The sequence below is a fragment of the Apis mellifera genome (genome assembly GCF_003254395.2).
Source record: "Apis mellifera strain DH4 linkage group LG8 unlocalized genomic scaffold, Amel_HAv3.1 GroupUN_109_associated_to_Group8, whole genome shotgun sequence".
NCBI classification, from domain to species: Eukaryota; Metazoa; Arthropoda; class Insecta; order Hymenoptera; family Apidae; genus Apis; species Apis mellifera.
Window position 1 is genome coordinate 12,823 of NW_020555794.1, and position 13,338 is coordinate 26,160.

The 13,338-nt window shown below is 21.8% G+C and overlaps 2 protein-coding genes across 5 annotated transcripts; one reads left to right on the forward strand and one right to left on the reverse strand.

Moving 5' to 3' along the window:
* The first annotated feature begins 2,805 nt into the window (after positions 1 to 2,805).
* On the forward strand, positions 2,806 to 8,672 carry LOC411362 (ubiquitin carboxyl-terminal hydrolase 8). 3 transcript variants are annotated; one of them, XM_006572368.3, is made up of 12 exons: positions 2,806 to 3,018; positions 3,221 to 3,573; positions 3,713 to 4,080; positions 4,145 to 5,033; positions 5,108 to 5,277; positions 5,440 to 5,578; positions 5,811 to 5,960; positions 6,840 to 7,076; positions 7,256 to 7,360; positions 7,444 to 7,650; positions 7,739 to 8,097; positions 8,244 to 8,672. In XM_006572368.3, the coding sequence occupies exons 2-12, from the start codon at positions 3,307 to 3,309 to the stop codon at positions 8,356 to 8,358; spliced, it is 3,006 nt and encodes a 1,001-aa protein (XP_006572431.2). In that variant the 5' UTR covers positions 2,806 to 3,018; positions 3,221 to 3,306; the 3' UTR covers positions 8,359 to 8,672. The 3 variants fall into 3 exon arrangements, with proteins under 3 accessions (XP_006572431.2, XP_006572432.2, XP_394836.5); XM_006572369.3 differs by having other exon boundaries at positions 3,273 to 3,620; XM_394836.7 differs by having other exon boundaries at positions 3,273 to 3,573.
* Positions 8,673 to 9,263: 591 nt separating this feature from the next.
* Positions 9,264 to 12,272, reverse strand: LOC409032 (peptide-N(4)-(N-acetyl-beta-glucosaminyl)asparagine amidase). Of its 2 annotated transcripts, none has more exons than XM_016917556.2 (6): positions 11,898 to 12,272; positions 11,523 to 11,818; positions 11,224 to 11,454; positions 10,972 to 11,146; positions 10,382 to 10,801; positions 9,264 to 10,264 (listed from the first exon to the last, which is right to left on the reverse strand). In XM_016917556.2, exons 1-6 carry the CDS (start codon positions 12,117 to 12,119, stop codon positions 9,695 to 9,697), a joined length of 1,914 nt encoding a protein of 637 aa, XP_016773045.1. In that variant the 5' UTR covers positions 12,120 to 12,272; the 3' UTR covers positions 9,264 to 9,694. The 2 variants fall into 2 exon arrangements, with proteins under 2 accessions (XP_016773045.1, XP_026301728.1); XM_026445943.1 differs by having other exon boundaries at positions 11,523 to 11,790; positions 11,898 to 12,039.
* Positions 12,273 to 13,338: the final 1,066 nt, after the last annotated feature.

A 13,338-nucleotide genomic window follows, 5' to 3' on the forward strand; every position in this document is an offset into this window, starting at 1 on the left:
AAATGGAATTCTTATAAAAAATGTTTTCAGGTTTTCAAATTTCGAGCATAAAAAAACAAAACATACAAATACACAATAAAAATAATAACACACGAATTGAATGTACAACATTTAGAAAATATGTATATATGAAAAATATGTGAGAATATATATATGGTTGTATGAATGAAAAGACAAAAAAATATATATAATTATTACTTTCTATTAAAATAAATCTTACCATATAAAAATTGTCGGATTATCTCTTGTCATGATGTATAACGAAATTATTATATTTTCAAAACTTTTTCATGTGTTATGAAACTATTACATTTTCAAAACTATATCTTACCTTCGAAGTTCCAATCAAACGATAACCTGTGACAAAAAGGTTTAATTTTAATATAATAATGATTAAACAAATTGTGTATTAATTAAATAAAGCTTAATAATATAATATGCTTTATCAATAAAAATTTTACGTATTTTTGCCAATGAAACGCAACTTATTACTACAATTTTCAATTGTCGACTGATGACATGCGCAGTATAATACATATAAATTCGTCTTGTCCTTAGATCTTAGCGTTTTTTTGATTGGTTGGAACGATGTGGTTCGCTATTCATTTTAATCGCGCGAAAATTAAAATATATATAACATGTTATATTTTAACTGTATATTTAATTGTATATAATGAAATTTTATAAAGACTCTCATAATAAAAATAGATTATTACAATTAATTTAATAATTTAAAAGTTATTCAAATTAGAAAGAAAAAATTAAGATTTATATTTTAGAGTTAACGTATTATAGTAAATAATATAATTAACATTTTATGTTAATTATTATAAAATTTTTTATATAAATATGAAGATAGAACTTAATATTTATATATAACATTTAACTTAATATCATATATTTGTAATAAGAAATTATAAAATATTAATAATAAATTATATTTTATAATATAATATTAATAAATATAATATTAATAATAAATATTAATTTATAAATTAATTCTATAGATCAAGTATGAATACTCATACTTGATCTACATATATTGAGTATGAATACAAATTTAGATATTTATTTATTTGATGCTGTATCTTTTGTAATTCATTTGATTTTTTTAATTTATAAAGAAATATATATAAATATAATATATTTAATATATAGAAATATATATAATATATATATATATATTTATAATATTTATATATATAAAATATTATAATATAAAATTTATAATATAAATATCTAAAAAATTTATAAAATATTTAAGAAAATAAAATCACTTCATATTGAAATTTTTTAATATTATTTTAAAGAACATTAAATTTAAAAATTTGAAAAAGAATAATTTTTTTCTAAAAATAATATATTAATTATTATTTTAATATTATTAAATAAATATATATTATAATTGATTCAAAGTAAATATATAAAAATTTGATAAGCATAGTAATATTTTTTTTAATTTTTAAAAATATTTTTAAAAAATTATAAATAATTGTAAAATATAATTATACTATTAAATAAAAATTTATTTCTAATTTTTATAATATTCTTTTAAAATGTTATACTATTATACTAATTTTCAAATTTTAACCTCCAAAAAAATCATGTTAATGTATTCTATAATATAATTAATATATAATTAAATATTATTTCTAAAATTTATTTCTAATTTTTATAATAATATTCTGTTAAAACATTATATTATTATATTAATTTTCAAATTCTAACCTCAAAAAAAATTATGTTAATGTATAGTATAATTAAATACTATAAATATATTTTTTCAAATTGATTAAGTTTTTCAGAATTAATGAAATAAAACTTCAAAAAAAGAAATAATAAAGTTAAATAATCTAAATTGAAAAAAATTACTAAATTATAGAATTACGAATATTACGAATATTAATGAACACTTGATTCTTTTTTTAATTTTTATTATTATTAATAGTATATAACATAACAATAATATTAATATAATAATAATTTCAAATTATTTCAAATGCAAGTATAATGTGATTATATAATTATCCTACAAAATATAATTTATTAAAAATAATTGATTCTAAATACAAACTATTTTTATCTTAAATCGATTTATTGATTATATAAATTTATAATAAATTAATTTTTTATCATTTATTTATGAATTAAAAAGTTTTAAAATTAAAGTTTCTACCATTAAAAAATTACAAAATTAAAAATTATGCTTAGCTTTCATAATTTTAGAAATCAAAATAAGAGTTTTAGTACCACCTTAATAAATTTTTTAACTACATAAAAATAATCGGTGGAAGTATATTTAGAAATATATATAAAAGTTTTGTTTATTTAATTTAAAAAATAAAATTACTTAATAAAACTATATAAGGATACAATTGAAAACAATATTTTCTTGTTAAAATTTGTTAAAATTACTATATTTTTACTAAATTTTTTTAATTAGATACTATATATTTTATATTTTATTTTATTTTTATGCTCATGTATAATATGTGTAAAATCTCTATTAAATTCCTATTAAATATCTATTTTAAAACTAAATTATGAATTCGAATATTATATTTAAAAAATTTAATTACAAATAGAAAAAATTTTATAATTTTTATCATTTTTCCATCTTTATTTTACTTATGATTTTATTTTAATAATAAATTAAATAATAAATTTATAAATTTTAATGATTTTTTTTTCGAAATATTGCAGATCATTGATAATCTATGTGATACTCGAAATATCAATTAATTAATTAATTTATTAAATAATATATTGAAAATTTTTTTATGCAAAATATTAGAGGGCGCCAATGATACAATAAACGTCATGTTACTAAGATGTAGAAAAGCGGTAGTACTTTATTTAATCGAACAATTTTGTTGAAGAACAAAGTGTTTACAGAATTTTGACATTTCTACTTACGAATAGAAATGTCATTCTGTGAGGTTTTTCTTATATTATCGTAAAAAATATTAATATTAAAATTTACGTATTTATAAGAATTGTAACCATAATTGTGAAAAGGTAACCAATCTCAATTATATTAGCGATTTTTTGTATGGATTATGCCAATTTATAAAATTCCAAGTGGATTTCAAATTATATTCCAATTTATATATTCCAAATGGAATTTGTAATTTTATAATATAAATATTTATTTCAAATTTTTATTTTAAATATAAATTATACTATTTTTTTCCTGTTTATTATAATTCCATATTTTTAGGATGATATATAAAATATAAAATATATTATATAGAACATTCTATTCTTTTAAGTAAATCAAGATTTATAACAGTGAAAGTAATTAAAATGACTGAAAAAACACCTTTACGTTATACCAGTATAAAAGATCTATTGCAAATAGCCAGAATTAATTACAAAGGGAAAAGACCATCTGATATTTATAAAAGGCTTCCTGATATGTTTAATCTGGCTGAAAATGCCAAAATACGAGGAGATGAGGAGAATCAATACATCATGTTAAGGAGATGGTTGAACTGTATTGATTGGTTGAAAACCACACAAGAATATAAAGATGACAAAACATTCTCCTTAACAAATATACATGTGAATCAGGTGGGGAGTGGCGTATGTTTTATTAAACTTATCATTCACAAATAAAGGTATTCCAAATGTAAAATTTTGAGGTGCTATGTTAATATTAATTTTTGGATGATTTATATATACAAATAAAACATTATAACATTTCTTTTAGATCAATGAAGTAAAAAAAATACTTGGAGATTTAAATCGAAAGTTAGATGCACGTTACAAAATGCAATTAAAAGAAAAGATGTTAGAAAAAAATAATATTGCAGATAAAATGGATATAGATAATGAAAGTGGAATAGAAACTTATATGACTCCTATTGATGGTCCAATAAAATTACCTGAAACACCAACCAGAGATCCATTGGTCAGTGATAATGAAGAAATTATAAACTGTGATCAGTTATTTCAATTAATGCATAAAGTAGATGGTAGATATTTAATTATTGATATAAGACCTAAATTGCAATTTGAAACTTCAAGAATATTATCTGACAAATCTGTTAACATTCCTAATAGCAAAATAAAACCTGGGTAAGTAAAAATATCATTAAAAACAATTTTTTAAAATGTTTAATTTTTTTTTATTTAATTCTAGTGCATTAACATCACATTTTGAAGAATATCTTCATAAAGATAAAAAAGCATTAGATTTATTTAGACATAGAGGAGCACAATATGTCGATGTTATAATTCTAATTGATTGGGATACATCAAGTAAAACATTGACATCCGAAAATTCCTTAAATGTATTAAGGAAAATTTTAGAAGATTGGGATCCTGGTATAAAATATAAAAGAATTGCTATTCTAGATGGTGGTTATGCAGAATGGATAACTCGTTATCCAGCATTTACAACAAATCCTAATATTGTAGAACCTACTTTAGACAATGTCCCAGATGAAATATTAGATAATATAGAGTACCCTGAATTGATACATTTTGATGAAGAAGAAAATGTTATTAAGTCACATGAAAATAAATCAATTAAATTAAAACCAATAAGTAATAATGAGATTACATCAAAAGTTAGCATTACAAATGATAAAATGTGGTACAAACATATGGAAACGGAAATAAGTAATAATATTTCAACGCGCTCTAAGAATTTTATCGATAGCTCTATTGAAATAGGAAAAGTTCCTAAGGACAATACAAATTTACGACAGTACGATAATTCATTGAAATTTCAACACAAAAGAAATTCATTGAATATCATGAAAAAAAATGTTATATCTACAAAACCAATAGTAGATAGAAGTAATAAACCAGTTTCTTTGGACACGTCTACATCCGAATCGAAATCAGTTTTAAAATTAATGAAACAATTAAATGAATTAGCAAAGAATAAACAAGAATTAGAACAAGAAATTTTAGAACAAGAACGTACTTTATATATGCAACATGGTATGAAATACAAAAGTTCAAATGAAGAAGAATACATTCATAGTAATGTAAAATCTTTGTGTTTAAAATTAGAAGAAAAGGTAATAAATAAATTAATTAATAAAAATAATATTAAATCATCATTATCTAATTAATAAATAATTGCTTTTTATAGCAAAAAGAATATAAAAAAATTGAAGATGAACTTACTAAATATTACACAAAGATAGAATCAATTAAATTTAATCCTGCAGAAGAAAACGAAAAAGGAAATCTCGAATTTACTCTTGCTTTACTAAAACGTCGAATGAAAGATACTTCTGCAGATCGAAAAAAATTACGAGAGTGAGTACAAAAATATCTTGCTATTAATTATTGTATTTAATTATAATAATTAATTAATTATTATTATAATTATTAATTATAATAATAATTAATTAATTTATAATAATAATAATAATTATTATATTTACGGTATTATATATGTTATATATTTTTTATTAATAGAATATCTATGAAAAATAATTACAAAGAATTGTCAATAAAAGAAAATGAAACTAACATTCACAAGGAACCTCTGAAATCAGATAATTCTTCAATGGGAAGCAATTTAGAGCGTTCATATTCTAGTCCAAATTTGTTACAGGTAAATTTTTTAATTAATCATTTATACTGAAATAATATGTTTTGCATATTCACAGTTATTTATTTCAAATTTATAAATAATGTGTTATATATAGTGATTATTATTTATCCCAGATAAAATAATATTATATTTATATTTGTGAATCAGTACCAGTACAAATAATTAAAAAAATAATTTAAAAAAATAGATAAATAATTTTTTTCTTTCTTTTTTTCTTTTATAAAATGTTCAGTTGACAGATCGTAAAGCACCACAAATAGATAGAAGTTCGAAGCCACAAGTTTCATCGTACAATCAAAATGGAACTTATGGTGATAATAAAGTATCACATTTAAGTTGGGCAAATCGTGAAGAAAGAATGACACCTGTTCATGGAAGTGTAGTAAGTATTTATAGTATTCAAAAATTAAAAAAAAAAAGAAGAAATTAAAATTCTTTAAATAAAGTTCAAAGAATTAATTCTTATTCTTATCATTTAAATTTTCATCAATAATTGCGGATAGTCACGTGTTTCCATGTGAATGAATTAAAATAAATTAAAATGAACTAAAATATTAAATATATATAAATTTATTAAATATAATTAAATTCTTTATTTTAAATGAAATATATATATATGTATCTAATATATAAAATATCAATTAAGTATTAAAATAGTCAGAATATAATTTAAAATTTTACAATAGATTAAAAACACGTGATTTTTCGATTTTGTATGAAAAATAAACACGTGAATATAGAAATTTTCTACTACTCTATGGCTTCTCAATCCAATTTATACTTGTTCAAAGTCAAACGCGTCATAGTATTTGTCAGTATTTGTTTGATTATTGTCATTAAAATACATTCATTTCCATAACTAATCAAAAGTTATAATAATATAAAATACTATAACATTGAATTTATAAATGTACTAATTAATAAAATTGTGCTCATTGTGTTAATATAGAATGATCAATTACAATTTATTTTTCATTTTCATTTTAAAAAATCTAGAAGAATATACTTGTAATCAAATAAAATATAAATGAAAAATGGTAAATTTGTCTAGAAAACTTGTACCGAATTTTAATGTTTATTATTTTAAAAAGGTAATTGATAATTTTCGAATATAATGACATGATAATAATAAAAGAAAATATAATTCTTGATTTTTGTTATGTAAAAAATCATTAAATAATTTTTTATTAAAAGAATCAATGAAGTTGTTAATAAAATGTGAAATATTTGATACAATATATTTTGTATTATCATGTTATAGCATCCAGGTATTACAGGATTGAAAAATTTAGGCAATTCATGTTATATGAATAGTATTATACAGTGCTTAAGTAATACCACGCATTTAGCTAAATATTTTATGGATAATTTATATGCTGATGACTTAAATATAAATAATGATAATAATACGCAAGGCCAAGTTGTAGAAGAAGTAGCTCAAGTAATTAAAGCACTTTGGAGAGGTCAATATAAGAGTATATCACCACATGATCTTAAGGTTTGATATTTTTTTTACTTTTTATAAAAAGAATAATATTTTTATAAATAAAAAAAAATTAAAAAGATTTTATTTCTAAAATAAAAGTTAATAAATATAATGTTTATTCTTTTTTTTTTTATTATACTTTTAGATTCATGTATATATGTATGTACTAAAATATGATTTATAATTGTTAGATTGCTGTGGGACAATATAAATTACAATTTGAAAGTTATGAGCAACAGGATTCTCATGAATTTCTCACTTTTCTTCTAGATTGGATGCATAATGATTTAAAAAAGGTAATATTCTATTTTGTTACCATTAAATTTCGAAAAAAATTTAATTTAATTTAAATTTTGTAACTTTATTTTTATATTCATAGAATTGTAAAGTGCCTGTGGAAATGACAATAGCTGAAAAGGCCTGGGATAAGGCAATGGGATCACAAAGATCTATAATATCTGATTTATTTTTCGGGCAGTTAAGATCCACTATTACGTGCAGCTTTTGCAAACAAAGTAGTACGACATATGAGACTTTTAATAGCTTAACAATGTCATTACTTCATTCCAATCGATGTACATTAAATGTAAACTCGATTTTCAATTTTTTCTTCTAAAGTTTCAAACAAAAAATAATTTTTTTCTGTATATATTTATTAGAAATTTTTTTCATAGGATTGCATCTTAAAATTTGTAAGTGGACAAAAGGTGATAGGATGGAAATGTCCAAAATGTCAAACAGCTCGAGAAGCTACAAAAAAATTCGACTTTGTGAAATTAGCGCCTATTATAGTTATACATTTAAACCGTTTTGCTGAAAGTGGTGGATGGCTCGAGAAACGAAATACTGCTGTTGATTTTCCTCTAACGGATTTCAATTTAAAACCATATTTAGTGACAGATAATAATAGTACTACAATTTCAAATATTCGCAGTTATAGTTATAGTTATAGTTTATATGCAATGTCTAATCATTATGGAACTATGGAAGGTGGTCATTACACGGCCTTCTGTAAAAACGCTGCTCAGAATAAGTAAGTAAATTACTTTTCTATTTTTTTATTCATATTATTTTATTCATATTCTCTATAGAATTTTAAGATAAAAGAATATAATATTTATTTGAAATAATATAAGTATGTGATTTATCAAATTTTGATCAAATATGTAATTTTTTCAGATGGTATAAATATGATGATCAAACAGTTACAGAAGTTTCGGTAAATCAAGTAAGGTCTCAAAATACCAGTGCCTATCTATTATTTTATACATCTTTTTCAAGCAATATTATTTAGTATTAACACAAAGAATTAAGTGGCTAATTTATTACTTAAAAAATTGTGAATGTTTTATGACGATGTAGATAATTGAATATTTTTTGTATGTACATGTATGAATATTAATTATGTGAATGTACACATAACAATTATGTCAGCTTTAAGGATTTAATTGGCTAGGATATACATATATATATATATTATATATGTATACACACACACAAATATATGCTAATGTAAATAACATTAAACGGAAAAGTTAAATATTATATCGAAATTATATCGTGTGATAAAAGAGTTAATTTAAATGAAAAAAGAGATACATTATAAAAGAACGTATTTGACTTTGATTGCATTCTATTTTGTTTATATGTTTCAGTAACTTTGTTACACTTCATCTTTATATCTTGTAATATAAATATTTTATGTTCCTTTTGCATTTTTGAATATGGATGTAATACGTTTCCCGTTTAATATAATTTCATTATCATGTTAATTTCATTGTCTTGTATTATTAATTTCGTTAATGTATACATTATATAAAATTATTTATAATCATTTCATTAATTCTCATCATATTCTTTTGAAAATAACTAAACTATTCAAAGTATGAATTTTATTTCAAAAATATGATTATCTTAGTATCTTATGATACATGAATATCAATTTTTTTTCAGTATTTTGCATTTTATAATAATATATATTACAAATTTATATATTAAAATATAACGACCTATTATTACATACGTAATAAAAAATAAAAATAAATATAATAGAAGAAATAAATAATAATTTTGCAGTATATATAAGTGACCATAAAATAATAATTATTACTGTTTTTATGATACGAGAAACGTATATTAAAAAAAAAAAAAAAAAAAAAAAAAAAAAAAAAAAAAAAAGATAAAATATATGTAAAAATAAATTGTGTTTACATATTATCAATACTTAAAATCATTAAAAGACATAACATTTATCAAATGTCTTCATAAAGTGCCATCAATAGTTTGCTTATTTTGTATGTGAAATAAATATTTTCAAGCTTACGAAGCCCAAAAGCTAGTTTTTATTTGCAATATTAGTTAACAATCTAATTTTATAATTTTATTCCATATTTGTAAATTTTATTACACAAATTTTAAAAATTTTCTTATTCTATTAAATTATAAAATATAAACTTAAATATAATTTTAAAAAAAAAAAAGAAATTTTAAATGTGGAATGTGTTTCTATCAATTTTAAAATAGAATTAATTTATCTTGATATGTTTGATAATGTTGAATATGCACAAAATATGGCTAAAGCAAATAAAACTTAAAATTCTTTAGTCAAATTATACAATTCAATTCTGGAATTACTTTTCTAATTCAATATCAATTGACAAAGATTGATCATCTTCAATTTCTAAACTTTGTCGAAAAAGTTGTGCATGTTGCCATGCACAATCACCTTGACCACCAGAAACAGTTGCTGTAAGAATTAACTTTACTGCTCCTTTTACTTGGTCTGTGTAGTAATTAGAAATGTCGTTAATGAATAAAATTACAGATTTGTTTTGATTTGCATTATTGAAAAACGCTTCCAACTCCCACGATACATTACCATCGTGAAATACTTTACTGATAGCTTGTAAATGGAATATTCTCACATATAAATTTGGATTTGCGATTACAAAGCACCATCTAATCTTACCAGAAATTGCTGTTGTAGAACGACATAAATATACAATTTTCCAATCATGTTCTACTTTTCGAAACATTCCACCTTCTATTTCGTTTGTTCCATTTTCCCAACCAGATATATTTGTTAATATTTTACCATCATTATCTCTTATTACATATATATCTTTAATAATAGAATATTGCAGATGAAATTTCTCTCCATATTCCGAGATATTCCAAAAATAATTTTTTTTTACATTTGACTGAAATATTTAATTAAGAAAATTTTATTATATTAGTGATACTATTTAATATTATTTAATATTAATTAATACTATTATTTAATTAATAAATAATAACTAGAAAATATTTCTATGTACTTCAGAAATTTCTCCTCTTGCTAATCTCCATTCATAAGAACCAGTAGATCGTCCTTTATAATTCTCATCGTCGTCAAAATTCTGTTTGTTTGGAACATGTATCAATTCTACAAGCTCTAAAAGTCTTCGTTTTATAACGTATTGTTTGCGAGAGGCACTATAATTTGGTGTAGATTGACGATATTTATTCAGTGATTCAATGAATTGTAACAGCTTATTTTCAGAGCAAATGTTTCTTCTATTCATCACAGTTTGTTGATCACGCGTATATCGCCAAGTAACATCTTGTACTTCGTCTTTCGAGAAAGCTATTATGTATGATAATTTTTTTTTCCAACCTTTTTCATACATTAATGGTCTGTCCATAACATCTTCACATGGATCTAGATGAATCCATTTTTTTTCGTGTATTGACCATACCTAAGTTATTAATGTTATTGATTATTCAATTAATTCAATATTTATTGTATATTTTTTAAAGAGTACAATTGTGAAAACACTTTTGAACATAAGTTTTCTATACTGCAATGAGTTAACGAGTACCTTTGCATATATTTTCCATTTATGTAAGGGCAGTGACCATTACACACCTCTGTCCAAATGTGATCTGTTCGATCATATATAAATCTTGCATCGTATCCTAATGTTCGACAAAAAAGAGTGAACACATTCGCCCATTCTCCGCATCGTCCACGTCTTAAAGTTAACAATGGCTCTGGATCAGAATAACGAGGGAATTTTACTCGCGTTGCACACTTAGTACATCTAAAATAATATTTAATAAATATTAATAATTACATTTCAACAAATATTATTTTTACAATTAAAATATATTAAATTACTTATGTATTTCTATTCGTGAACATCTAGGATCATCAGATAACATTACTTCCTGTTGTTTGCATTCTGAAAAACATGCAGTACATTTTGGACTATCAACCCATGTAAAGAATTTATATTTAAACCAATGCAACAATTCCATAAGAAATAAGTCTTTAGCATCATCAATATCATCTTCACTATAGTGTTTCGTAATACCACTTTCTGAGCAAGTTTGATTTACCTTAATGTGTCTAAAATAAAGAATTTCATAATTAAAAAAAATAAACTTATTATAGAAAATCTTTGAATAATAAATTACCTATGCAATTGTCTAATTCTTGTCATAGTAGCAATTTCAAGATCTACAATAGGTATTACTTTTTTAGCTTTTTCTTGCAAATTTGCATCTTCATATCGCAAAACACTCTGAAAATTATCTATGATAGATTTGAAAAAATTCTTTTCTTCTCCTGTATATGTTGGAGGCATCAAATTATACAATGCTGCATTTTTAACAATAGGTATTTTTGAAAGAGAATTTTTATTAAGCAATTTCTGCAGAGTTTGTACTTTTGAAAGTGGCGCTTCTGGAGGCAAAGAAAGACAGTCAGTAGTCTATTAAAAAAAAAAAAAACATTATTGTTCAAAATTTGTAACATTTATAATCTATACTATTATTTTTACAAATTATTACCTCAATAAAACCAATATCGAATAAACATTCAATAGCTCCAAGAGCTGGAAGTAATTTTGCTGTAACTAGCGGATGGTCAAGCCTTACTTCTCGAAATTTTTTATCATTTGGATGTGATAAAATATTTTGACAAACAGTTAATAATGCATTTTCTGCGTCATTTCGTACCTGTTCATCGTTTTCTTTCAATAGATCGAGGGATCGTAACAAATCTTTTTCCATACTTAAAGTACTTTTACACGTAATATAGACACGTGAAAGCTCAAAAAAATGCAACTTTACAGATGGAATGCAAGTCACTCAATGAACGTATATGTTTGATATTTTTAATCGTTTAGTAGCGCTCTTCGCCATAGATAATAAAACTGAATATAACAGAAAAGTGTTTAAAATAATTTTTCTATTCATACATTTATGTATTGGAACAACAACATAAAATTTTTGATTATTTATTATATTTTTATTATCATAAATAAATTTTTGATCATACCTTGATAAAAATAGAAAATTATTATATATACTAAAAATAATAATTACTATCATTATCATAGGATAATACATTAATTACGAAAAAATAACACTACAAAATATATATACAAATCGTCAACAAAATCTAACAACAAATTCACTTACCATAAATAATGAAAGAAGGCACAGATGAAATACAGAATAGACGTGACATGCAATGTTTTTTTGTCCCTTAGAAATTCGGCTCTTTTACTATTTTCATGTCACATGCGACGTTATCGATTCACTATAAAAATAATTGTAACAGCCGAAATTAAAATCTGATTTCATTATAAGAATTATAAATAAATTATCAAACAAAATATTTTACGAATGAAGTATAAAAATTTATATTTTTCAACTTCATTATTCTAAAATAAATGATTATGAAACAATGATTTGTATTGATTTGTATAATAATTCTGAATACAATGTCCATAATCTTTTTCTAGTTTTATTTTTCAATCTTTTTTTCAGTTTAATATTTGCATTAAATTTTTCCAATATGTTACAATATTTTTTAATTTTGATATATTTTATGTTAACTTTGGTTTTTATTACATTTCTATCAAATTTGATTAATTCTTATTTTTTGGCATTAAGTTCCAATCTTTCTAATTTGAATAACTTTTAAATTATTAAATTAATTGTAATAATCTATTTTTATTATGAGAGTCTTTATAAAATTTCATTATATACAATTAAATATACAGTTAAAATATAACATGTTATATATATTTTAATTTTCGCGCGATTAAAATGAATAGCGAACCACATCGTTCCAACCAATCAAAAAAACGCTAAGATCTAAGGACAAGACGAATTTATATGTATTATAGTGCGCATGTCATCAGTCGACAATTGAAAATTGTAGTAATAAGTTGCGTTTCATTGGCAAAAATACGTAAAATTTTTATTGATAAAGCATATTATA

What these genes read in the sequence shown, in the direction of transcription:
- LOC411362 (XM_006572368.3), top strand. Translation starts at nt 3,307, where the DNA reads ATGACTGAAAAAACACCTTTACGTTATACCAGTATAAAAGATCTATTG. An exon ending in GTTTAAAATTAGAAGAAAAG is followed by an intron (nt 5,034 to 5,107) that starts GTAATAAATAAA and finishes TGCTTTTTATAG; the next exon opens with CAAAAAGAATATAAAAAAAT. An exon ending in TATCACCACATGATCTTAAG is followed by an intron (nt 7,077 to 7,255) that starts GTTTGATATTTT and finishes TATAATTGTTAG; the next exon opens with ATTGCTGTGGGACAATATAA.
- LOC409032 (XM_016917556.2), bottom strand. Translation starts at nt 12,119, where the DNA reads ATGGAAAAAGATTTGTTACGATCCCTCGATCTATTGAAAGAAAACGAT. An exon ending in TCGATATTGGTTTTATTGAG is followed by an intron (nt 11,819 to 11,897) that starts GTAATAATTTGT and finishes TTTTTTTAATAG; the next exon opens with ACTACTGACTGTCTTTCTTT. An exon ending in TCACGAATAGAAATACATAA is followed by an intron (nt 11,147 to 11,223) that starts GTAATTTAATAT and finishes ATATTATTTTAG; the next exon opens with ATGTACTAAGTGTGCAACGC.